Here is a 25,990-nt window from a genome sequence, read left to right on the forward strand (position 1 = left end):
TAAGAATTGAACGAAAATGACTCTAAAACTGTAACGGCCAATCGGTTCGCGTCGTTGCTAGACCATAGTTACCGGTGTGACCATTACTGCCCTAATTAAAATTCCCACCACATTTCCAAGGTCAGATAATCGCTCGCGAAAGAACTGGCCACACTGCACAGTATATAAGCCAACGAATCGCGATTTTTGTTGTTGTTTTTCAAACAGCTGAGCGGCGGACGGATATTTGTTGTTGCTGCGCCCGGGAAGCTGCGCAGCGGAGAACGCGAAAAAAAATAAAACGCACAAAATAGCAAAAATTAAACGCGTCGCGAGTGCAGCAGCAAGCAACCATAATAATTCGCGGAGCCAAAGGACAAGCAACTGAAATTGCGCACAGTGTAGAAATCCAATTGGAAGTGCGGCTGGGAGTCCCAAATTCGTATTGATTTTCTTGTTTGTGTGTGCGCGGGTCCGTGAAAAAGGCAACAAAAGCAAAGCAACCACTTCCAGACTTCCCAATCAGCCACTTCCTTTTCTTCCACCTAGCGGTAATCATTGCCAATTGGAACCGCGATCGTTGCCTTCCAGCGACAACAACAACAAACACAGCAATGTAGCAAGTGTATTTGCTGCTTGTAGTTGTAGTCATTAAACAAGATAAAGTGCGAAGGAGCGACAGAGAAAGGGCGAGAGAGGGAGATAGACAACAACAAAAGCGAAAGTTTTATTGAGTGCGTTGATGTGTACGCGTGTGTGTGTGTGTTAGTGCGAAAATTTGTTGATAAATATTGGAGGTAATAAATGCGAATTCAAATGCAAATATTCGCCGATGAAAAGGGTGTTTCCGCAAAAATCCGTTGATTAATTATAAATGCAGGGAGTGGCCGGCTAAGTTGGATTTTTTGTGGCCAAACTTGCAGCGGAGAAGCAGCGACAAAATGTGGATACCTTCGAACAACAAATACGGAGTTGGTGAGTAAATAATAAAAGTGGGCGATGTGCCACCCACTTTTCCGTGCCACCCAGCCACCCAAAACACCCACCACCACCCCCCCGCTGGGCGTCACGTGCGCGGCCTTTGTTTTTATTGCTGCCTTTTGCGGCGATTCACGCTTTTTTCCGCGAAACGCCGGATACCATGCCAACCACCCCCGCACTTTTCCGAGCAGGGAGGAAAAGCGATTCTTCTACTTATTTTTGTACACAAACTGTTTGTAGCATCATCATCCCCTCAGCTTACCACACCTTTCCCCTCCCCCCACACACGTCCCTCTGCCCAGCAGCGTGTAGTGTATCTCAAAGAGATTTCCCTGTTTGTTGTTGCTGCCGCGCTGCGATTTGATGTGTTTATACACACAGTTTTCCCCGCGCTCAGTTTTCCCGCACAGCGCTCTGCTGTCGCGTTGCCAATTTCCCAGCCCAGGTGTTGCCAATTTAAACGCTTTCGTAATTACGAACACCTAAAGAAATGTTTATTTCGCAGGAAAAACCTTTACCGTTCCAAGTTCATTTGATTTTTATATCAAAAGTTTCTATCATTTTGTAAATGGGTCATAGGAAATTATTTCGATCTGTGGCTTGCTGATTGATGCTTGCTCTCGCTAGAAGTGAATGAAACTACATTATAATTTTATTTTATAAAGTGTATACTAGTAATGAGACCCACTGGGTAGATAGAATATAGAAAAGATAAAGTAAAAGGCTTTAATATTTATAAGAGAACCTAACCAACATATAATTTCTATCGTGTAGCTAATACATGTTGGGAATTTTAACGCAGCCATAGAGATATTACCACGAATATGTAGCTATTTCTTCCTAATTGGTCATCGAGCATATAAGAGCATCAAGCTTTTAGCAAAATAAATAGAAAGAATATATATTTTCCTCTGCACAATAGTCGACATTTCAACGGTTACCAGTGTGTGGTGTGTAACCGGCGTGGAAAATCAAGTTGCGTGTTTTGATAACACACATGCGAACAATACAAGTGGATCTTGGATATTCTTTGTGCAGCACATTGGGCTCCACCAGTTGGTTTCTCCTCGGCTGGGATGCCCACATTATCTTCGCATTCGTCGCACTTCTCGCTTCAATGGCAGTGCTTAACAAATTACTAAGGGGACAGGGCAGGGAAGTAGTCAACAAAATAAAGTAAGCAAAAATAAAATAAAATAAAATGAAATGTAAGAGCCAGCGAACGACAACGGATGATTTGCGATGTACTACGGACGGCATCTTCGCATCTTCAGCGGCAGACTCTGTGCCAAGTTTTATTCATTGTGCCGCTTCAATGGGTTTTCTTCGCCCAGATAAGCGCCAATATTCATTGTTTATGGGATGCTCTCACCAAGGGCATATGTCCAACGATAAAACGCCTAAAATGTTTCAATAAAATGGCTAGTTAGTGGTGAATCTGTTTGGCATTCTATAATGAAATAGTTAAAATGTTCATGTACTCCACTCTATAAAGTTTCCAGTTAAAGGGTATGCCATATTCGTGAGTGCCACCCAAATACTCTTCATTACAGCGCCGTTTTTGTGCCCCAGTCGCTCCAGTTCGCCATCAATCGCGGAGACAGCTATTTGCTGCTGTGCGCTGACATTTGCTCCACATTCAAACCAGAATGCAAAGATTGACATGAGAGCGGTCAGAGTTTACACAAATCAATCAGTCAGTCGTCGGCCAGCCATCCAGCTGGCTTAGCATCATTAGCGATTCGAGGCGCTGTCAAGCCAACGCCCTAACCTTGCACAATGCCCGGCCCCGCCCCCCTACGCCCCCTTGCGCCCACTCTAGACCCACTTCCTTGCCTGTCGGCTCACCGTCCTCCTGTCCTTTCATCTGGCAGCGCCACGTGCTGGCCAACTGCAACTGCTGGGCAATGACTTCATTACCAGCGCACTCTTTGTCCGCAGCCCTCGGTCCTTCGCTTCTGCCCCTATTAGTAATTACTGTACCGCTGCTGCTGCTGCCGCTGCGCATACAGTCAAACATCAATAACTTGAAAGCTGAAGCCACCATCTGTCACCGCGCGTACGAGTATATGGGGAATTATTTAGCAAATGTATCAGGCTTTTACTCATGTTTACATTCGGTTTGTGGTTATTCAGTGCGCAAAAGAAACTGTTAGCACTTGGGGAAAATATTTACCATTACAATATTTCCTTTATAAACTTGATTTACCAAATTTGCAGAATGGCTATAAAACTGTTCAATGGGAAAAACCCATCTCTTATGATCAGTAAACATTTTCTGAATTTGTTAGCTCCCCGCAAGTTGGCTGAATGGAAATTTATGGTGGCTCCCTTGAAGTTTACCAACTTGAGTTTCAAAAGGTTCAGCTTACCGAGGTCGGACCGTAGCGTTGCCCTCAATTGCGCAGTGAGTCGCGTGCACAATGGTGACAATTCTGCGGAGCAACCCTCGTAAATCTGGACCTGGACCTGGCCATGCGGGTCACTCCGTTCGGGAGTTGGCGAACTTAGATTCGAAGCTGAAAGTTTACGCAACTTTTTGCCAAAAAATCTGAATGAATCCGCGGGGTTGAAGGGCGGCGGCGGCGGTGGCGGTGGCGGTGGCGGTTGCAGGAAGGAAGGGACAGGCCTGCGGCACCGGATGTTGCCGCTCCGACTTTCCGCCTGTCTTTCTGCCTTTTCCAGCGAATTCCGCTGTCGCTGCGGCAATTTCAGTTTCAACTTTAATTTAATATTCATTTTATGCATTTGGCCGCACAAATTTGTGCAGCGCTTCCTTCCTTCAGAATAACGCACAACCAACCACACACACATACAAATATACGCACACACTCACACACGAGTGCGCATAAAATTGATTCATTGTTTAATATGCTCGGCGGGCGCGCTTCTTTTTCATTTATTTTCCGATTCGAGTGGTGCGTATGGAACGAGCACTCGTCCATTTGAGTTGTACTTCCATAATTCGTCTTTAACGATTTATTTATGAATTGCCATTTGCGGGACACACGGCGTATGATTAACAACCCGCTCGCACGCACACTCGAAATTTATCAGAATGTCGCATTTGGGCGCATTATCGGTCACACTGCCTTCCGGATGGGATGGCCGTGGTGTTGGTGACCCCGTCCGCGGACTGATTTATGTAAATGCTTGTCTAGGAAAGGTACTGCCAGAGGCAACCCCCAAACGGAAGTAGCCGCTGCCATCGATAAGGCAGGTGAGATAAGCAGCTGGAGTTGGGCGGGAAGTGAGTGCACTATACAAATAGCTAACAAGTTCTTCCTGCTGGTGATTAATGGTCATTAACAGTTGGCGCTTATTGATGGGCATGAAATATAGATTTACCAAAATGAGCAAACCAATTTACAGCGCCAAATGTGCGCCATGTGGACTTAAAGTGCAATAAGTAATTACATGCGAAAACAAAATGCAAACAGTAACAGAAAACAAACGAGTGTGCAAGCGCTCAATTGAGTGGCATATATGAAATGCATTTAATTACAGCACTGCCAGCCACATCGGGAGATACAAAATGCATATAATAAGCAAATATTTCAGGTCCCCAACCACACGTACATACATTTATATACATACATATGTATATCTGTGTATCCACATACCCGTTTGCACTCCACAATCGTAATGAAATCCACTTGACAATGGTTGGAAATGCGCTTTGTTTAGCTGGGAGTTCGCTTTACATGCACAGATACAGCTCCAGCTCCAGCATCCATTTATCCAACTCTATTATTCAGACAATGTCAGTGATAATGACATCTGATTGACATTTGGGTCATGCTTCCTCCTGCAAACAGGTTTCAATCGATTCCGCCAGCGAAAACCACTTAATAGGACGTATATTTCAAAAACTAAATGATAGAAGTCTTTAGATAATGAGTCACTTACATAAGTACAAGTTTATATAGCTAGCTGGCAATGAAACTTTAAGATTATTAATATGTGTCTTTCTATATCTTAATACTCTACATTATTTTAGTAGTAATTTTTTTGAGATTTTACGCCATTGTACAACTCGTTTGCTTTTAACGACAACTTTGTACCTAAACTGGAATATTTTAAGAAATATTTGTGTGCCAAAGACTCATTAAATCTTACAAACTGGGGTAATAAATGTGTCATGGATATTTATAAGGTGTTTTTTATTTGTTTGAGTTTTGGGGCGAAGTTGCGAGGAACTAAGTCTTGCTTTGGAAGTAACTACCTGGCGTAGCTATAACCCTAAACGATTTGTAGCTAATTTTAGTGGTTTTGGCCAGCCACTTGACCCACATTCCCGTGGTTTCCCTTTCCGCAGCCGGCGAGTTCCACTTTGTCGGCGACCTCATATTGCTGGCTATAACACAATTAATTAATTAAATTCTTAAGCCTCCCCAGTGGCACTTGAGTGCAGGGGCGTCGCAGGGGGGCAGAGGCGTCGCAGGAGGGTTAAGTGTGAAGATGGGCCCCCTTACGCCCAGCTCATTTAATCCACTTGCAGCTGAGCTCAGCTGCGTCTGCGGTTTGAGTCACACAGCGAGTAGTGCAGACGACAGTGCTCTTTCATTTAATTTAAAATTATTTTCCGCCTAGGGTCTTCAACTCCCCCCCTCCCCCCGTGCCAACCCCTCTTCCATTTGCCATGCACTTGCCTTAACGACTTTTTTATTTAAATACGTTTGTTGACATTGCGGACTTGTTGGAGTGGGCATTGTGTCCTCCCGTTCCGCTTCTTCCTTCCCTGGCAGCTACCCCAGCTTTTCCCCTTTGTGACGACGGGGCACACAAAAAGAGTGATGTAAGCCAAGCCTTTTGGGATATTGCATTCATCGTAAAAGTAATTATGCGGCTCGGCCTACGATGATCCTGCCAATTTCCAGCGGCACTTCAAGGCAACTTTATGAAATTTAATATTAAATTCCCCTAAGCTGGCTAAATGCTCATTAAAAGTATTTATGCACTTGGCAAAGGGGGTAAGTGTATATATACGATATGGTACAGAAAATAATAGCGCACTCATCTACTGCTAGATATGAAAATTGGTCTTTAAAATGTAAAATACAACATTCTGGAGCGGAAAATTACTTGAGTTGATCTAAAATTAAGTGTTGTAGTACGTGAGGCTTTTCATATCCTGCTTCAGCTTCTTTAACCCTTTTCTGCGAGTGTATTTGTGGTGGGGCTTTCCAGTTGGCTTTGAGTTTTAGCAGCTTGCCAAGCCGACGCCTTCCTAATGTGACTGACCTAAATAGTGCAAACGCTTGGCTGGCACTTTGCCTATTGCGTTGTGGAATCCGGGATGTGTGAGAACGTACACTCAGCAAAAAGCCGGGTGCTGCCCGCCCACAGATTTATGGAGCAGCTTTATGTCTTTTCAATAAGGAAAACAAACTGCTGCTTATATTCCTCTCAAACTCTTCATCCATAGAGCTATGATCTTCCTGCTTTGCTATTTGCGACTTAATATTTCCATAAATTTAATGTTTTCTGCGAGTGCCAAAGTGTGGGTATGTGTGCTCATTTGCTGGAGTGTTTGCCTGCGCCGACTGAAGTGCCAGGAACGGAGGTCTTCAACTGGCATTTTAAATTATAAAATACTTGCTATTTAGCATCTCCAGAATTCATTTAAATCGGGCTGCCGCACTCGCGACGAGCAGCTCAAATTGAAGCCAGTTAGAGGCGGTTGTCGAATGCTATAGCTGAAATGTTGAAAGCTGACTGAAGTGGAGTGGTGTGGAGTGGAGTTGGGGCAATGGCAGAATCAGCAGCAGCAGCAGCAGCCATAAAGCAGCAGCAACAGCAGCAGCATCTACAGTAGCAGCAGCAACAGCCACAGTAGCAACAACAGGAAGCAGTTTGCCCATTTTCATGGCACTGAAGCATTTCATTTTACATCTCCCCGGCCTCCGCCGAATCCCCTCCACCATCTGTCTATCTGTCTGTCTGGGCGTGCGTTTTATTAGCTCCTTTCGTTGATATGCTCATGCCGTGCTCGCTCGTTTGTCTTTCAACAAGGGAGCTCCACATCCACACAGCCACATATACACATTCACGGCAACAGCAACAGCCACCCAATCCCACAGACACCACCACCTCCACCAGTAGCACCACCACCACCTCCACCATCCACATCAGCACCACCCTAGCCGAAGCAAAAAGCAGCAGCAGCAGCAGCAGCAGAATCAGAAGGCCGGCTTCCTCGGCTTGCGGCGCCTCCCAGACTACAGAGTGTGCCTTGCATTTGTAATTGATACACGGCGAAAAATCGGACATGGCCTGTTCGGAATACCAATTAAGAGCCCTTAGATCGAGAATGATTGTGGAGAAATTTCTTGCCAATGCGGGACTTACGTTGTAATCCTACAAATCATTGGCGCATGAATATTTATGAAACACAGAAATCGTTTTTAAACGCCTCCTCCCCATTTTAAAATTCCTTTACTATAAAGGGGTTACTGTAGGATTACATTTTAATTGAATGTTTTAATAGGGAATAGATTCCACACAGCAGAATGTGTTGAGTGGTCTAGTAAATGCCAAGAATAACACTCATCTAAATTCCACATGGCACAGTTCTTTTAATCGAATGGGTGCCAATTTCCCTACATTTTGGACTAAGACCAAAGTTGGCAGTGTAATCGTTGCCATGGCCATATCCAGCAATGCGGATATATTCAGCAGCCAGCATATCACACAGCCCGGCGATGTGGCTCCAATTTGAGCTCCGCTTGACAGTGGGCTCCATGGCACTTGGGTTTGCTGGATCCATTCAGGAGCCAAAGTGTTCGATTGCCGGCGTGGCCAAGTGCTGCTCATTGTTCCGTGTTCCCAGCGGAGAGAGTGAGAGACACCCCCATATACACACTAAGGCTCCATAGGAATACACACGTTCGGATGCATATATTTTCCTTTTGCAGCCATTTGCCTATTTATAGTTGAAGTATTTATTGTTGCCGGGCCACTCGTGGCATGCTCAAGTGGCCACTCGTGGGGGCACTTTAATTGCCACGCCGTCCATCCTGGGGCAATGTCATGGCCAAGAAGTGGCAACGCAACTGGTTGTAATCCAGCCGCTTCTTGGACTGTAGCTTTAGCTTTTCCTGCTCTCATTTTCATTTACACATTTTCCCATCTTCTTCCTCCCCATCCATCCCCAGCCATCCACAACTGGCACGGCGAGGTCCGGTTTGGCCTGGCACTGGATGTCGGCGATTCCGTGGACATTGTGGAGGAGTGCAAGCACTGGTACCGCGGCTCCTGCCCCCGAAAGTCCCGGGCAGTGGGCCTCTTCCCCAAGACCTACATACACATCAAGGACCTGTCGAAAATCGATCCTGTGGTCGCCGAATGCACGCAGGTTCTGCGGGAATGGTCGGAGATCTGGAAGCGTCTCTATGTGGTAAGTGGTTATAGTACCCAGTACTTGGTTCATTCGATTAACTATTACCCAACTTTTCTCAGGATCGCGAAGCGTACAAGTTCCAAACCCTGCGCAAGGTTATGTTTTCCATATTGGAAAGTCGGAGGGAGCTCCTTAGTGCCACCATGACGCAGGATCAGACACTGGAGCTTCAGATGGTTGTGGTTTCCAAGATAGACTGGGGCAATCGGTAAGTTAAAAGATATTAGATACTGAAAGCTAAGGATAACACCAATAGCTTTATGAAAGTAAGCATTCATTAATAGGCGTTCCATGTAAACAAATTTAAAGTAGTTCTCAAGTAGTACTCTCAAGAAATGCGTAGTACTTCTATTGTAACTGAAAGATTTTCTCAGAACAATGCTAAATGCGACCTTTGTGATTTAGAAATCCACCAACCACAATCGTTTCCCGCCCACTGATAAGTCCAGAGTTTAGCTGAAATTGTATATAGAATATTTATTACAACTTTGAACTTAGATAGCTTGGGTTCTCTTTTGCTTTATGTAAAATGTGTTCTTTTCTAGCAATAATCACAATAATTTTGTTATAAACAAAATTGCTTAAAATTACGATATATCTGTAGACTAAATGTTAGGACAAAAATAGCGAGAGCATTGTGTATACTCGTTTAAATATTCATAATCATATTCCTCGTCGTATCTCGTCTCGTACCATTCGATTACTACAATTTTATATAGATCAACGTTTCGTGAGCGTGCGTGAGCGGTAAGCAGATATAGCTGCATAGGTATTCCTCGATCCGAACTATCCACTATCCACTATCGAGCTAACTGCTAAACTTAAGTGTATATTTTAAATGGCGCATCATTGTCAACGACCTAACTACGATACCAAGTAGCAAAATCGTTTTATGGGATATCCTCGATCGTCGTTCAATCAATCAATCAATCAATCATCTTCAACCTACAAATTGCACGGTCTGCCTGTGTCCCTCTCGTTCTTTTTTTTTTTTTATCATATTTTTGTCTTTTTTATATTTTTATTTTTATTTTCATTTTTATTTGATTTATTTTGTATCTTCTCACTCTGTGGCTCACCTCGTGTCAATGACGAACTGCACCTGTCTTTCGCTTGCCTAGGACCAAATTCAAAGATTATTTCCTTATAATTTTGCTAAATATATTTCGCACAGAACATTACTGAGTTGGATCTCCGAAAGTGCAATTGCTGATTCGTTCTCTTTCGCAGTCTTAGTGGTAGAAATGGAAATGCCTAACCTCATGACACACAACTCTCTCTATCTCTCCCCCCTACAAATATTATTGAGAAATCATTGAAATCATTGTTTTGAAGCCAATCCCTGGCAACGTGCTCATGTCTCCGTCTCCTTTCCGCCGCCGAAGCTCTCCACGGGCGGGTAAATCGGATGGCTGATGGGGTTCATTTCCAGGGTCGATGGTGCGGATGGGGTTCGGGATGCTCCCAGCAGACCGCAGAGCTGCTGCAGCATGTCGCTGTAGGATCTTGTGCTGAGGTTCTGGCTCAGGAAGTGCAAGATCAGGAAGTCGCCAATCTGTTGGGGAAACCAAAAACGGATTAATATAAAGCTTAAAGTTGGTGTTCCAGTTGTGGACCCACCTCCAAACGCCTGACCAATCCGGCGATTTCCTTGCGTTGTCCCGAGCGATAGGCACGCTTGATGATGGTCTCCCGGGTGGTGGGCATCATGATAACCACCAGTGAATAGAGCACCGCCACGCCGGAGATGGTGGCCAAGATGATAAACCAGAACCTACAAAAAGCCAATAAATATTGAAGATCTCTTTGAAGAGCAGCGAACCACTGAACTACTTACCACAGGAAGATGTATATCTTCTCGTTGAGGATATTCAGTGCCAGCACACAGAGGGTGTCGTGCTTCTGGATCGATCCACTGGGACCGTATTTGTGGAACGTGCACTTGGTGAGTCGGGGAAAGATCTCGATCATGGGATCGAAGCGCTTGTCCTGATCCATGTTCGAGAACTTGACCACATCCGTGCCGTAGGACATGAAAGCACCGCCCAGAAACTTATCCACCATAAAGATATTCACAATCACGTTGATGAAGTTAAGCAGTTCGCAGAAAAAGTATGCGAACGAGTAGCCATTGTGGGTATTCAAACTGTTCACGAAGTACTTGAGGATCCGGTCCTGACGATCCCGCCGATAGTCATCCGGCACACTGACCATGCCACGCAGTCCATCGGTGATCATGCGGATCTTGTTGTCCTCCATGTTCTTCCAAACCCAGTGGGGCACGTAGAACATGAGCCCCTGAAATAATTAACAGATTAGTTTGGTCGGAAGCGGGAATTACAATAAATTAAAGAAACCACATTCGTCACGTTTAAAGTGCGCATAGTGCGCAGCATGTGATGATAGGCTACAGACATACTAAGACTTCAATTAAGTTCACTTTATCTACACAGAAGATGGAACTTTTCGTGTTGCAAGATTGCTCATCATCATGTAAATTGGGGAAAGCGTGTGGAATTATTCAATTACATACTGGCTAGCATGAGATTATTACGTATTCAAAAATATATGGATTGCCAAATAAATCTTAAGCGATGTGCTTCTTATATATAGTATATATGTATATCTTCGATCCTCACTCACCTGGAAGAATAGCACGAATGGCACCCATTGATAGTAGCTGTGATAGCGCTTCTCTTGCCCATACTCATTGCCCAATCCATGACCAGCCACGTCCGTTCCGATTTGCCGATGCTGCTGACCAGGTATCGTGTACGTGTAGGTGATCCAGCAGAAGGTGTTGATCACGTGCATCGGAATGGCGCCGTCGTTGATGCAACTTATGGGATCGCCTGCAAGCGCAGAGATAGAGATAATTTGTAGATATGCAGTCGACCTCGTCGCAATTCAAATCAAGGGAAACACAAGCGCATTCCTCGCCAGAAACCTCCTCGCCAGCCGTTCGTCAACGTCAAGTGCCATTAGGGCAATCTCTGGTACTCTGGTTCTCTGGTGGAGCTGGCTGTCTGGTGGAGCTGGCTCCACGGCCCCAATTTGTCGACGCTGTGGGTGCGGTAACGACTATGCTACGGTTACATTTATTATGGCTGCAGACGTGCCTAGGTAAACCTGCAACATTCAGCTGGCTGGACGGGCGGACAGATAGACAGCCTTTTTTTGGGTGCGCCCCAACTTTATCGTACACTCTGACGCCCCCTACTCCCACTTCTACTCCTACTCCTCCCCACTCCTCCCTTTTTGTTGGACAAACAAAGTGGCTACAAATGGAGCTGCAGACGAAGGTGGAGCGGGCTGCATGGAGAATTCCCAGAACGAAGCGTCAATATTTGACTGTGGTTTTGTCAGTTGTTCACTTTTGGAGCACTTCTTTTAATGCACAAATATTTGGATTGAAGCTGGGTTGGCTTTGCGATGCCTAGATCGGATTGAAGTCTAGTGAAATGGGTATAAAAGTCAGGAAGTTTTCCATAAGACCAAAAGAGATTTATGTAAGAACTATTGCTCGTTCATTTTTGAGCACAACTTAATGTCACTTGCCGTCTCAGTATTTTTAAATTATTCGTTGTCACTGTGTTTTGTCTAATAGTTTTGATTTTTGATAACGCTTAGCTCTTGTTTACTCAAGGCCTTTTTCTTATCACCCTTTTTCGAATGAATAGAGATAATTGCTTCGAGTGTAATATACAGCTCGCTTAAAAGTGCGTGGGAATGTAAAATCATATTAATAACAAGTACCATTATGTAAGACACAATCCAATGAGCCCAGCTTGAGCCAGTTACATTGATTTTCACGCCTGTTTCTGGCGAGGCACAGGGCCACCACCCGTGGCGAGCGAGTAATGAGTCATTCGAATAAATGGCTTTAGCTGAAATCCGATGAACGTGTTGCGGTCAATTTGTGAAAGCTCTGCACGCGTTTTTGCCTCCGTTCCGAAGAGCTCGAATTCAAATGGGTCGAATTGAATTTCTTGGAATTTAGTGCTGCATTAGCAGCATTGCAGCAATTGCAAAGGCAAACTGAAAAACTGACAAACTGGGCTACTCAAGTGCTAAACACTTGCATAGCTGCACTAAGCACTAATTTCTAGGAGGTGCTAACTCACCGATCAGATTGTTTGCGGTGACGATGATGCAACAGGTGAACAGAATGGCCGTCGTGATCCTGTAGTGGCAGCGGAACACCATGTTGTCGATGACCGCCTTGTCCAGCAGATAGCGTATCTTGATGAAGCCGGACACAGCCGAGACCATGCCAAAGACCGCCATGTTGATGGTTGGTGTGCTGCTGCAACGAAGCTAACTGCAAGTGGACGAGAGAACATTAATGAGCTGAGCAGCGGGACACTGTGCGAAATGGGTACAGCGTTCCTAACTAACAATGCGTTTATTGATTCCAAACGCTGTTACATTTATTTTGCTAGTGCTAAGATATGAATGGATGTTGCATTGGGAGCAAGTTATCTTTGACCGAGTGCATTGCAAGCTGCCTTATTTCGTTTGCCACACTTAATTGTGTACTGTGTGTTTGCCTTGTGCGTTATCTAGGACAGACATGACATATTCCAAATTATTTCACCACCCAGCCTCACATACACGAACACACTTCCTCCCCACTCCCAATCCGAGCTCCACTACTATACCATACCATCCCATACCATCGGTTGTCTGGGACTCTCGTCGTTATCGTCGACAAGCCGCACTTACAATTAAGTAAGTACTTGGGCAGTGCCGGAATTGTTTGTATGTCGGCAGCATAGCATTCTCTCTCGCTAACTGAATAATGCGAGTATGTTGTGCAATCTAATCTAATCTGCGCTAAGCTCCAGGTCCAGGTTGAATGCCCTGCCCTCGCCTGCTACCCCCAGGCCCCAAAAGTACTAGATAGCTAACAAGTTCATCTCAAGAACTCGGCTCTCAGAACCGGTACAGCTTTTTTGTCAACCCACGCATAAATTTCACTTTGTCCCCATCCAAATGCCCAAAGAGACCGAAATCCCAAAGGGGTTTTGTTTTCTTTTCTTTTTTTCCACTTTTTGGACTTTTATCGGCGCTTTTTTGGGTTTCGAGTTGGGTTTTTGGGACTCGGCTCGCCGTGGATCAGGTTCTGGTTGGCTTTCTTCTCGGCTCTTTTGTTTATATGCAAATTTTTTTGTGTTTTGGGCTATTGTGTGTTTTATGTGTGTGTTTTGGCTGTATTTCATTTCGGCACGACAGATCGCATCGTATATAACTCCGAATCCGAATCCGAAGCGGAATCGGAATAGGAATCCGTGAATCCGTAACTCCGAGAGCGAAACGCACACACAGCCACACTGCAACAGCGCACGCAGGGCGCATAGAGTCGTCTCTGTCGCACGCATGCGCGCGGCAATTAAAGTCGCAAAGTATCTGTATCTGCGCAACGGCAGCTACTCCTTTTAAATGCATCAGCTTCTGCACTGAACATTCAATCTTACCACGCACACAGCGGCACGAACGGCACTCACACAGATACGCGCGGAGAGCACTTCATTTCGGGCCCAACTTCAATTCTGGCCTTTTTTCTTTCAATAACTCTTTTTTCCCTCTTTTTTTGTTGTTTTTTTTCTTTCGAAAAAGACAAAAAAAGAAACTGGTTTTAAGGTATTTTCTTTTTGGGAGCGGAGCGGAGCGGTCGCGATCGGATCCGATCGGTTGTTGCCACTGTTCTCTCTCATTTTGTGTCGTTTTCCTTGGTGTGTTTTGTTTTTTTTTCCTTTTTTCCCAAAGGTGTTGCTACCAAGATTGGCAACAGCAACCTGCCAGTTGGCCAGAACCGAACTGCGACGACCCCTTCGCACACTTAAGTGATTCTTTTGCTCCTGCTGGACTCGAAGTAGCTGCGCTATTCAGAGCTCTCCGCTCGCATTTAAATTTATTGCTGCCACTTTGACACTTTGAAAACGGGTTTTCGCTCCCAGTATTTATAATTTGTGGCTGGTTTTTTGCTTGTTTTTTTTTTTCGTTTGTTTTTAACTTTGTTGCAGATTCGAGATTTCTATTATACACAAGTACAAACACACAGATACACACAGACACGGACAGACTCAGCTGGAATTGCACTCGCAACTGCATTCGGCGATGGTGGTGTGCGTGCGCAGCTTGGTGGTTGCTGCTCAGTGGTGCTGAGCTGTGATTTCAGACCACTCAGTGGTGGTGCCCATACCCGTATCCGTATCTCGAAAATGTGCAGCTGCTCTCAGCGGCGTTCAAAAACCTACTGAAAACCGAGTCCCAGAGCTGCCAACCGAACGATCCTCTCTATATGTGCTTCCCGAGCCGCGAGAGAGTCGCTCTTGCGATCTGGGTGGTTTTCCCTCTCCGGCGGAACCAGCGATCCCAGCTGGTTCCCGCTCCCAGTTCCACATTACACTCAAGCTGCATTCGCGCATTACCTTTTACCTGAGCCAGAGAGACCCGGTGTTGTTACCTGTAGAAGCATTGAGGTGCTGAGGTGCCGAGGTGCAGAGGACCCACCCAACCACCTCAGGTCGCTTAGGTAGTTCTCGCTGAGTTTCTTCGATTGCCGGATTTTCCCTCGATCTTGAACCGACTTGAACGAGGCCCAATAACATCTGGATTGAAAATCTGTAAATCCATTGATTACTCTTGTTCTCTGGGTGGGGAGTGGAATTCTCTACAACTTTATCAGCTAGATTTGGGTTTGAGACTAAGTTAGGGTAGCTTAAACAGTCGCCGTTAAGTCGGTGTAAGCCGAACAAAGATTTTGGAACACAATGCGCCAGAACTGGAAACTCCAATAAAAGACTTAAGGAACAAAAGATATATTTAAAACTTCAGCGCTCAAAAAAGCAGTACTGTAGATCTCTGTCTTTATTTTCTTGATTTTGTATGTATTGCATCTAAATTTTAAAATGAATTGTATCATAAAGTCTGTTTATCGAACTTGATAGTATAAGGTTTTTATACTTTAACAATACTGCTCTGGATAACTTGAAGACTTAAGTACGTATGTACTTTTAACTCTTATGCAATCGCGAGCCCATGCAATTATTTATCCTTTAATTAATCACCTTTCTAAATTAATGGGACCTCAAATTCAAACTCAAGTAAAGAAATTAATGAGGTGGACCCCAAGTGCATTCCAATTAATTCCGCGGAACTTGGAGCTGCCTGTGCTTTTAATTTATCGCCGTTTCCACGTCCAGCGAATCCTCTGACAGCACAGACGCCGCTCTGAAGGGTCCGCCAAGTGGGTCTAAGGAACTATTCGTCGTCATATTCCAGGCCCATATATACCCATATATACGATGTGGCCGATCGCACACACTCTCAGTGTATAGGGTTCCGAAATGAAGATCCATTTGCATGCTGAGAGCTAGACAAGCAACGCCAAACTTGTTGCCAGGCATTCCTCCCAGTTCCCTGGGAACTTGGTCTCCAGATGCTCCCCCCTTTCGAGTTCCAAGTTCGAAACCTGCAACTCCTTGGCCCGGTGGAATGACTCAGCTCGGTGGCTTTGGCCTGTCGCGTTCTTCGGTCTTGGCCATAATGAAATGGCATTTCGAAATGGCTGCTGCTGCTGCTGGTGGTGCTGCTGTTGCTGCTGTTTCCATGTCCTGAACCACTGCGCTCCACTTCGCCTCCCTGCGCATTGCACTGTTTGTTTATTGAGGGTTCCCGATGCCGGTTACCATGCCTTTATCCCTATGCTCCCTATGTGGCTGTGGCCTGGCCTCTTGCCTGTGGCCTCTCGCCTCTCGCCAGAAATGTATCTGCCAGCTACACCTTTTATAAAGACATTAAATACGAAATATATGGCATGTGTGATTGTGATATGCCGTGTATCTGGGCCGCTGGTGCGACCAAACCCATAGATACAATGCCATCGAACGCGTTGTTGCTATTGCTTTTGTTTGTGGTTGACAGCCCTGCTTATCGAAGTGTAAATAATTAAATTTTTCTGTATCGTCTGGTTCTCCATCTTGTCTTCTCGTCTTCTCGTTCTCCTCCGCCTTCCCGTTTATTTTTTTTTGTTGTGTCATATCTTCATAGATTTCCAACACTTTAGGCGAGGCTTAATTAAAAAAGAATTTGTTCAGATAAGCAAAGCAGCGGTTGGCATTTTTTCGGGGGAATACATTTGGCTGTATCCCTTGCCCTTCACCTGTTGAGCTTTGGGTCAGGCACTTAATTAAAAGCGACTTAAAGTGTTCATTACCAGCAGGGCTACCGTTTGTATTTTTGCGGGTCCCAGGCAGCCGCGCACGCGCTCCTCTCATATTTGTATCCATGAGATACATTTTCGAGTCGCAGTGCTTCATTTGGTCACGTCAACTCAGAGCCACGACTCCCGGCGTAACAGAGGTGGCTCAAACACCACACAAACCTATATATCTCTATATGGCCAGAGAGCCAGACATTACCATTCCCCCAGACAACGAGACCCATAGATCTTGTTCTCCGAGGTCTCTACCATGGCACCTTTGTTTCTCTACTGGTTCCGGTTCCAAAATGGAGATTCTCTTCTGATTCTCCCACTCTCTCTCTCTCGCTCTCTCTCTCTCCTTCTCATTTTGAATTTCACCTGAGCCAGAGCGAAGCCGTTTAGGCCTCGTTAACAGCAAAACGGCTTCTTCGGCTTCTTCGGCCTGTTCTGGAGGTTGGAGCTGGAGGTTGGATGGTAAAAGATGCCTGGCTCTCTCGCTGCGTAAGCCAGGTAGAAGGCGCAGCGTAGCCGTGGTAGCAGCATCGTCAACATATTGCTGATGACGTTGGACGTTGGCCACAACCTGGCTGTGAACCTGGCCGAAACTCCGCTCCTCCTCTTCTCTTCTCTTTTCCTCTCCTCTCCTCTCTTCTCTCGCATGCGCCACCGGAATGCCGTGAACCCATTAGCTGGTGTAGTTTTTTGTGTACCTCATCTGGCTGGATCGGCGATCGGCGATCGGCGGTGTAAGCAGCCGAAATTTATGCATCATGCGGGCCATGCGATGTGTGTCCAAGATCCGTGGCTGATCATCGCCATCGCCATCATCAACATCATCATCATGTAAATTCCAACTCCAATCGGTAGCCACCGTACGAAACAGCAGGCACGTACTGGGCATAGATAGTGTGAAGTTAATGATCGACCCAATCCATTTAGATACGATCTTTGGCGATAGATGCCAAAGAACTCGATTGATTCTCGATTTGAGCTACTTTCTGAAAGCTGAGCGGAGTCGTGACAGGTTCTCTGGCTGCCTTGGCACTGATTCATTCGATTTGCATGAATGCTACGAATTATTCAGACTCCATGGAACTTGATAGTCTATGGTGGTCGTATAGTACCATTGCATATTAAACAGAACAGGAACATACTTTTCAGATAAGCTTATTTAGAAGCATTTTATTGAGACATAAAGTTTAATACACCGCAATACAGAAATAGCTTGAGCATTTATTCAAAACATATTGAATTATTTATTCCCCCGCAGAAGCAGTGTTTTATTATGGGATCTCCCTTGCGAAGCTCGGGCGCTCTTGAAATTGCCTAAAATAAATCTTCATTCCCTTGGCGGTGTGTTCTATTTTGGACTTATACTCGGGTGATTAATGATGATCACCCATGATGACTGACCAAATTTGTATTTAATTCTTGGCGCTCCGCACGACTCCGTCAGGCGACAATTAATTACGAATGCGTCAATTTCCTTAAAGCTCTAATGGTCTTCCAAACAACCAGCCTGATTGCATTCGAAGGTATCCCCTCGAGCGCCCGCTCCCACGATCCATTAATTGAAATGTGTCTTTTGTGGAGGAACGTGACAAAGTGGCAAAGTTGTTTTAGCTGGGTGTTTCCTTCCCTCATTTCCCTCATGATAGCGATATCAATCAACCGGCAAATGCTTTCCGATCTTTGCAGCAAACTCGGCCTGGACTTGGTGCCCCGAGACGGACCACTGGCGGTGGATCCACATGGCATTGGCATCGTGAAGCTCTACAATGTCCATGTGAGCAGTGCTGATAACGCCAAGGCCTCCTCGGTATAAATAGTTATGGAACCCAATGGGATTGTGTAATATTTCTTGATTTGCTAACCCACAGAGTCGGGGAACTTTGAGGCGGAAGACGCAGCGCAAGATTCTCACCCACCATCTGTACTTTTGCATGCGCGATTTTGGCCATCGGATTGGTGGCGATGATGCGGAGGTCTACTTCTTCCTCTATGATGGCAGTCACATGCGACCGCTGTCCGAACGGTTTCTGGTCAAGATCTCCAAGGATGGTTTCTCCAACTACATTGAACGGTTGCACAGCAACTGCACGGTGTTCACTGATCTGGGTAAGGCATTCATCATATTAACATAGTCTAAAAGCAAATGAAGTCCAATAAAAATGTATTATAATCTTAATATTCTTGTAACCCATTTAATATCTTCAGGTGCCGCTGATCTCAATGAGGAACTTCACCTGGTTGCCGTGGTCATGCGCGTGGGCAAGATCATTCAGTCGGACTCTATCAAGAAGATCGAGAAGGGTGGCACATTGGGTCATGGTCCAACCTTCCGTCGACCATTTGGAGTGGGTGTTCTCTCGCTGGCCGACATTGCGCACTTCGATAGCAGTCTGGAGCAGTCCTCCGATGAGCGGGAGTACAACTTCAAGCTGTTCCAGTGCGAGGAGAAGGACTTTCACCTGCTGCCCGAGCTGATTATCAAGAAGTCGAGTGGAAAGTACTCGCCCATCCAAACGAGTCAGGGAACTCAGGGCATTGTTGTGTCTCTGAAACTCCTGCACGGTGGACTGGGTCAGGCGCGGCAGGAGCAACCGCTGCTCTTCCAGGGCTCTACGATAACCAGGAAGATGGGCTTCCCGGATGTCATCATGCCCGGAGATGTCCGCAACGATCTCTTCCTCACGCTGGAGCGCGGTGAATTCGAGCGCGGTGGAAAGAATACGGGGAAGAATATCCTCGTGACGGTTGTGGTGCTCGATGTTGCGGGTAATGTACTCACCGACTGCCTTTGGGGTGCCTCCGGCATGGAATCCCAGCCGCAGTACCGGTCCATGATCCTGTATCACCAGAATGCTCCCAGTTGGAATGAGATGTTGCGCCTCAGCGTGCCGATCGACAAGTTTTCCACGGCCCATGTGCGGTTTGAGTTCCGGCACTGTTCGACGAGGGATAAGACGGAACCGAAGCTGTTCGCCTTCAGCTTTGCCAGACTAATGGACACCGGTGGTGCCACTTTGGGCGACGGCCAGCACGAGTTGTATGTGTACAAGTGCGAGGATCCCGCGAAGCTTCAGGCCTCCAACTATCTGCGGTTGCAGTGTAGACCTCGCGATGCACAGGCCAAAATGGATTGTGGCGGCTGCTTCAGTCGCAGCTCCAAGGAAGTGTTCGTCCTGCGCTCCCTGCTCTGCTCCACGAAACTGACCCAGAACGCCGACCTTCTATCGCTGCTGCAGTGGCGCACCTATCCCGAAACGATCCAGGACTCGCTGACGGGAGTCCTGCGGCTGAACGACGAAGAGCTGGTCAAGTTCCTGCAGGACGTGCTGGACGCCCTGTTTGCCATGTTCTCCAATGAGGAGGGTAACAGCACCCAGCACTCGGGCCTGGTCTTCCATGTCCTCGTGAGCATCTTCAGTCTGTTGCAGAGCAACAAGTTCCAACATTTTCGCCCGGTGATGAACGAGTACATCGAGAATCACTTTGCGGCCGCATTGGTTTACAAAGGACTCATCACCTCAGTGGAGCACATGGCCGTGTTCATGACCAAGGCCGAGCACCCGGACCCATTCCAGAAGTGCTTCGGTTCCCTGGAGTATATATTCAAGTTGCTAATCCAGTCGAGGAAACTGTTTGCCAGGGCAACAGGTGGGCAGTATGAGGACTCGTTCAAGCGGGACCTCCACTCCCTTTTTACGGCCCTCAATGGAATGCTGGCTGTGCCCTCGTACGATGTCATCATTCCCACCCAGGAGGCACTGCTCAATTCGACGGGAGTGGTGCTGGAACAATTGAAGGACACGCTCCCCGCTCCGGAGTTGGGCATGCTGGCGCGGAATATGCTGGACGCCATTCCCCGGGGAGCTCCCATTCGGTTAATTCAGGCGAAATTGCATGCTGTCAAGGATCTGGTGTCTGGGGAGTTGTTCCACGAGGATGGTATGACACACTAGTTGAAAGTAATATCCGAATTGCCTAATTTACAACTCAATTTCAGATTCCCGCACTGTGGTTCTTTCGGTGGCCTGCAAGCACCTGCGCATGCATCTCAGTCGCCGGGATGAGCTGCGTCTGTGTGCTGAGATTCTCTCGGAGATTCTCAGCCAACTGTACGATTTACAGAAGGAGCAGCGCGACAAGGTGACCAACACCCTACAGCACGATCTGGACTCGCTGTGCAAGAATATACTGGGCATACTGATCCGTACCATTAGCATCATAATGGAGGGATCCAATGCAGTGCTGCCGCAGTTGGTTTCCTGTCTCTTGGGCTTGCTGCAGCTGCTCGACGAGACCCACTACAAGCGCTACTGGGACGAGCTGAGTCCCAACAAAGATCCGCGGGATCTGAAGGAGTTCCTGAGCAAATCACTGCTGGTGTACGAGGAACTGCTGACCCAGGACTGGCATGTGTTCCCCAACGATTGGCTGGTGATGAAGCTGGCCGCCAACGATGTGCTGCGCATGTCGCTGGAGGAGTTCGCCAAGCCGCTGGTCTACAGATTCTTGGGACCCCAGGCCTTTGACTCGCAGCTCTGGTGGAGCTACTTCAGTCTGGCTGTTGCCTTCTTGACACAGCCCTCCCTGCAGTTGGAGCAATATAGGGAGCCCAAGAGGCTGAAGATACTCCACTCGCATGGGGACATGCGAGTGCTCATGGGCTTCCAGATACTCAGCATGTGGTCGCAGCTGGGCGAGCAGAAGCTGCACTTTATCCCATCGATGGTGGGTCCATTCCTGGAGGTCACTTTGGTACCGGAGCCAGCTCTGCGAAAGGCCACTCTTTCAGTCTTTTACGACATGATGCAGTGCGAGCAGGTGGGTTGTTGGGACTTTTATCGTTTTAAGCATGGGTAATTAATGTGAATCTGCTCGAGCAGGCTGCCCGTGGTTCGTTCCGCCTGGTGGAGAGCGAACTGATTGACAAGCTGGACCTGCTCATCAGCGAGAACAAGGGTGACGACGAGTACAGGGAACTGTTCAGCACCATGTAAGTTGCGAAACATGCTTTACGGCAATATGTTGTTCATAAATGTTTGTAAATGTCTGTAAATATACATATATGACTCACTTCACACTCATTGCAATCGCCATCCATAAAAAGGGAACATCTCAGCTTGGTGTAAGTTCAACTCAGTGCAATTTTTTCCTTGCCTTTAAAGTAGTTCTTTCCGCTAGTCCATTTGTTGTCTATTTTATTTGTTTGTAATCCTTACCCTTTGCCGTTGTTTAAGACGTTAACTAATTCCATTTATTATGTGCCATCAGCTTGCTGGAGAAAGTCCAGGTGGAGAACCCCAACTGGAAGGAGGCTGGCATCGCTTTCATAGCCTCAGTCACCAGACTTTTGGAGCGCCTTCTGGACTATCGTAGCGTAATGCAGGGCGAGGAGAACCGGGATAAGCGCATGACCTGCACGGTTAATCTGCTTAATTTTTACAAAAACGAAATCAACCGGAAGGAGATGTATCTGAGGTGAGTCGATGAGCGGATGAGCGGCGTCTTTCAGTTTCTAATTTAATTTTTACACCTGCAGATACATCTACAAGCTGCACAACCTGCACCTGCAGGCAGAGAATTACACAGAGGCTGGCTTCACTCTGAAACTGTACGCCTCCATGCTGAGTTGGGATCGGGAGACCCAGAGCTTTGCCCCCTTCGATAATAGTGGTCAGCCAGAGTGGCAGCGCAAGGAGCGTCTATACCACGAGGTTAACCACTACCATCTCTACCATCCATGGAATATCGACTAAACCTTAATTATGTCTTGCAGATCCTTAAATACTTCGACAAGGGAAAATGCTGGGAAAAGGGTATTCCACTGTGCAAGGAGCTGGCTCAACTATACGAAACCCGCCGTTTTGACTACAACAAGTTGAGTGAAATACTAATTCAGGAGGCCAAGTTCTTCCAGAATATCCTTACTCAATTGCGACCAGAACCGGAGTACTTCCGGGTGGGATTCTACGGAATGGGACTGCCACTTTTTGTGCGGGTATGCTTAATGCTTTAAAAATCATATTAATTTAATTCACTTATTCAATATAATATTGCAGAACAAGCAATTTGTGTACCGTGGACTGGAGTACGAGAGAATTGGAGCCTTCACACAGCGACTGCAAACGGAGTTTCCTAGTGCTCAGATCCTGGGCAACAACAGTCCGCCGGACAATGCCATTCTGAATGCTCCGGAACAGTACATACAGATCAGCAATGTAAGACCAGTTGGGGATGCACAGGCCTTGAAGACCGCAATGGTTCCAGTGCCGGAGAAAATAGCTCGTTTCTACGAGGTCAACGATGTGACCCGATTTATCTACGACCGCCCCATGTACAAGGGAACAGTGGACAAGGACAATGAGTTCAAGTCGTTGTGGATAGAACGCACCATTCTAGAGATTGCTAGTCCACTGCCAGGAATTCTACGCTGGTATGAGGTGAAACAGAAGACGATGCAGGAGCTAACGCCGGTGGAGTATGCTTGCGAGATTATCAGCAATGCTGGCAAGGAACTGTCGGAGCTGATTGTGCAATATAAGCGCGATCCCAAGAGGAATATTAATCCCTTCTCCATGCGTCTGCAGGGCACAATCGATGCCAATGTCATGGGCGGTATAAGCAAGTACCAGGAGGCTTTCTTCTCCGAGCAGTTCCTCAAATCGCCACAAGGTGCTGGACAGCAAGCAAATGTCCAGCGGCTGAAGGTACTGATCCTGGAGCAGATCCAGATTCTGGAGCAAGCCCTCGAGCTGCATGGACAGCTGGCGCCCAGTGGAGTCCAGCCTCTGCACAATCGCCTATTGGAACGCTTTTCCCAGCTCAAGCAAAGTTTATCCGGCATGGGCAGACTGAAACGTCAGCACTCCGAGAGCATTGTAAATACTCCTTTACCACCGTTGCCTACAGAGCAGCGAGTGGCCCAGGCGACAGCTTCCTCAAGCGTAAATGCTAATGCCCACAGCAACTATGTATATGATCTCGATGAGATCTACACGAGACCGGGAGACACCGTTCGACCCGTGGACCCACTCAGTTCCTACCAAACGCTGAGTAAGGAGAGTCTGAGCATTCCTCTGGAGGATGCTGCTGCTCCTCCAGTGCCAAATCGTCCACGCTCGCAGAACTTTATGGCAAACGGATCCATCGACAGCCCGGAGGTCCCGCCAAAGCGACAACCGACATTAAATTCTCCCAATGCTCCTCCGCTGCCTCCGCGGGGAATTACACCGGACAAGAGGGCGTCGAATCCATTGATTTTCAATGACTTTGGCTCTGGAGATGCTGTGGGTCGTCGCCATTCTCAGCAGCAGCAACAGCATGGCCACAAGTACTCCGTCGTTGATATTAGCTACGATGATCCAGAGGCAGATCAGCAGCCGCACTCGCTGCCCCCGAACTTCCAGGACGGAAGCGGTGGTCACCTGAGCGTCTGCTTTGCCCCCAATGATTTCCGGGACTCCGGCATATCGACGACTAGCTCCAGGGAACTGAACCACATGAATCTCAATAACCTGAGCGAAGACTCATCGTCGATCTCGACCATTACCGTGCAGCATCGGGAACACTGTCGCATCAGCAGCAATGGCAGCTTGGACTATAATGCCACAGCATCAATGAACATAACGCAACGGGAGAGTTCGACTAGTTCGTTTGATGTGGAGGACTTTCCAGTGCCGCCGCCGCCCATTCCGCCCAAATCCTTGGCCGTGTCAAGCAATGGGGTCAACATTTCAGTCGATGAGGCACACTCACCGCATCCCAGCACACAAGCGAACACCACACAACTCAATCACAGTCAGAACCCAAATCAGTATCATTCCACAAACAGTCACCATCATCAGCAGCAGCAGAATGGAGATGGCGATGGTTATAGCACGTTGCAGCATCCGGTGAACGGGCTGGGGCTGGCTACCCTTCCACCACCACCTCCTGCTGTTGAAGCGCCACTACCGGCATCTGCAATCGCCTCATCTTCATCTAGTCATCAGCACGATGGCGGCACTTTTTGAGTTACAATATGTCGCTGCCATCATCCACCCGATCAGCCCCATCAGCCACACAAGCCATCCTCATCCACGTCGACCTCGGACAGCACGGCCACGGATACGGCATCGGAATCCACGGACTCCAGTTCGTCCACTCATTCGATGACGCCGCCACCGCCTCCCCCACCGCCGCCATCATCCTTCACTCACTTGCACCATCAGATGGCAGCCACAACTCACTACTGCCAGGATTGTCTGTCCTCGCCGTCGCCCCCACCCACAATCATCACGGAGCAGGCACAAGTGCATCCCACTCCGGGTGTGACCTCAGCGCAGCCCCACATCGAGCACTGCTCGTGTGGATTGAGTTTTTCGGTGGTACAGGATCAGCAGGAGCAGTTTCCCAGGCTACTCCCCACGAGGTACTCAACGCTGGAGCGGCAGTCCGATGGCTTTCAGGTGGAGCAGGTGTCCGGCTGCCAGCATCATCATCACCAGCACAGCCCGTTGTATCATCTTCCCCAAGGCAGTCAGGATGCACATGCTCAGACGGATTTTACCTACGCGCAGCGCTGAAAGCTATATCTATAGAACAAGTTAGGGGTCCTGCCGACCCACAGAGAGTGAGATTAAATTTCGCTAAGTTTTTACGATTATTGTTTACCTTTGATTTTAGAAATGCTCTTGATGGAACTCACGTTCTTTTAAACTATTTTTACTCTGATTATTTTTGGTGCCAAATTTTTGCTGCAAGTCCAAAGCGCAATATAAACAAATGTTGTAATGATATAGGTTGCATATACAATTTTAATAATTTTAATATTATTTTATTTTATATATAATTATTTACGGGGAATTGTCGCTAAAGTTACTAAGAAGAATGTTTAGATAAGAGAATAAAGATGAAATGTTTTTATATTGAATGAGAATATCAAATACTGAAACCAAAATACAGAACGCTAATCAAAATCGATCAACGCAAAATATATATACACTGAAAACAAAGCAGGACACCGACAAAATGTGCAATGCAGTTTTTACTTTAACGAATATAGCCATATACAAAAATAATAGACATATACGCCACTACTACATATTTATATGCGAAAGGCAATTAGGAATTTTAAAGTGCTACTAGCTTCATAACGAATCAGATAAGTTTTCCATTTTTGTAAATTTTTAAATAAACATATTTATATAGAGTCTTCATACATGTATGTATCTGAATATACTATAAAACGCGCATTAATCAAAAGCGTTAAACTCGTATTTAAACAACTAATCATAAACTACAACTAGTCAACCACTCGAATAAACACTGATTATTACGAAAGGAAAGTATAAACATATTGTCTATAAATGCATGTCGCCAATATAAGAATTTACTAAAGAATTTAATAAAGTATAACAAGTAAATTGAAA

The 25,990-nt window shown here is 46.6% G+C and overlaps 2 protein-coding genes across 2 annotated transcripts; one reads left to right on the plus strand and one right to left on the minus strand.

The window, feature by feature from the left end:
• The first annotated feature begins 207 nt into the window (after positions 1-207).
• LOC122622530 (dedicator of cytokinesis protein 3) lies at positions 208-25,922 on the plus strand. Its single transcript, XM_043801040.1, has 12 exons — positions 208-954; positions 8,118-8,359; positions 8,422-8,570; positions 18,270-18,390; positions 18,452-18,689; positions 18,789-20,522; positions 20,581-21,401; positions 21,464-21,573; positions 21,852-22,058; positions 22,120-22,294; positions 22,357-22,578; positions 22,640-25,922. The coding sequence occupies exons 1-12, from the start codon at positions 921-923 to the stop codon at positions 24,590-24,592; spliced, it is 6,006 nt and encodes a 2,001-aa protein (XP_043656975.1). The 5' UTR covers positions 208-920; the 3' UTR covers positions 24,593-25,922.
• On the minus strand, positions 8,818-14,623 carry LOC122622531 (innexin inx3). Its single transcript, XM_043801041.1, has 6 exons — positions 14,568-14,623; positions 12,487-12,683; positions 11,006-11,214; positions 10,200-10,660; positions 9,983-10,136; positions 8,818-9,917 (listed from the first exon to the last, which is right to left on the minus strand). Exons 2-6 carry the CDS (start codon positions 12,647-12,649, stop codon positions 9,717-9,719), a joined length of 1,188 nt encoding a protein of 395 aa, XP_043656976.1. The 5' UTR covers positions 12,650-12,683; positions 14,568-14,623; the 3' UTR covers positions 8,818-9,716.
• Positions 25,923-25,990: the final 68 nt, after the last annotated feature.

The sequence above is a fragment of the Drosophila teissieri genome, chromosome 3R (genome assembly GCF_016746235.2).
Source record: "Drosophila teissieri strain GT53w chromosome 3R, Prin_Dtei_1.1, whole genome shotgun sequence".
NCBI lineage: Eukaryota > Metazoa > Arthropoda > Insecta > Diptera > Drosophilidae > Drosophila > Drosophila teissieri.

What these genes read in the sequence shown, in the direction of transcription:
- LOC122622530 (XM_043801040.1), top strand. Translation starts at nt 921, where the DNA reads ATGTGGATACCTTCGAACAACAAATACGGAGTTG. An exon ending in TCTGGAAGCGTCTCTATGTG is followed by an intron (nt 8,360 to 8,421) that starts GTAAGTGGTTAT and finishes AACTTTTCTCAG; the next exon opens with GATCGCGAAGCGTACAAGTT. An exon ending in AAGATAGACTGGGGCAATCG is followed by an intron (nt 8,571 to 18,269) that starts GTAAGTTAAAAG and finishes CGATCTTTGCAG; the next exon opens with CAAACTCGGCCTGGACTTGG.
- LOC122622531 (XM_043801041.1), bottom strand. Translation starts at nt 12,649, where the DNA reads ATGGCGGTCTTTGGCATGGTCTCGGCTGTGTCCGGCTTCATCAAGATA. An exon ending in CACCGCAAACAATCTGATCG is followed by an intron (nt 11,215 to 12,486) that starts GTGAGTTAGCAC and finishes CTGCGCTTGCAG; the next exon opens with GCGATCCCATAAGTTGCATC. An exon ending in GATTGGTCAGGCGTTTGGAG is followed by an intron (nt 9,918 to 9,982) that starts GTGGGTCCACAA and finishes TTTCCCCAACAG; the next exon opens with ATTGGCGACTTCCTGATCTT.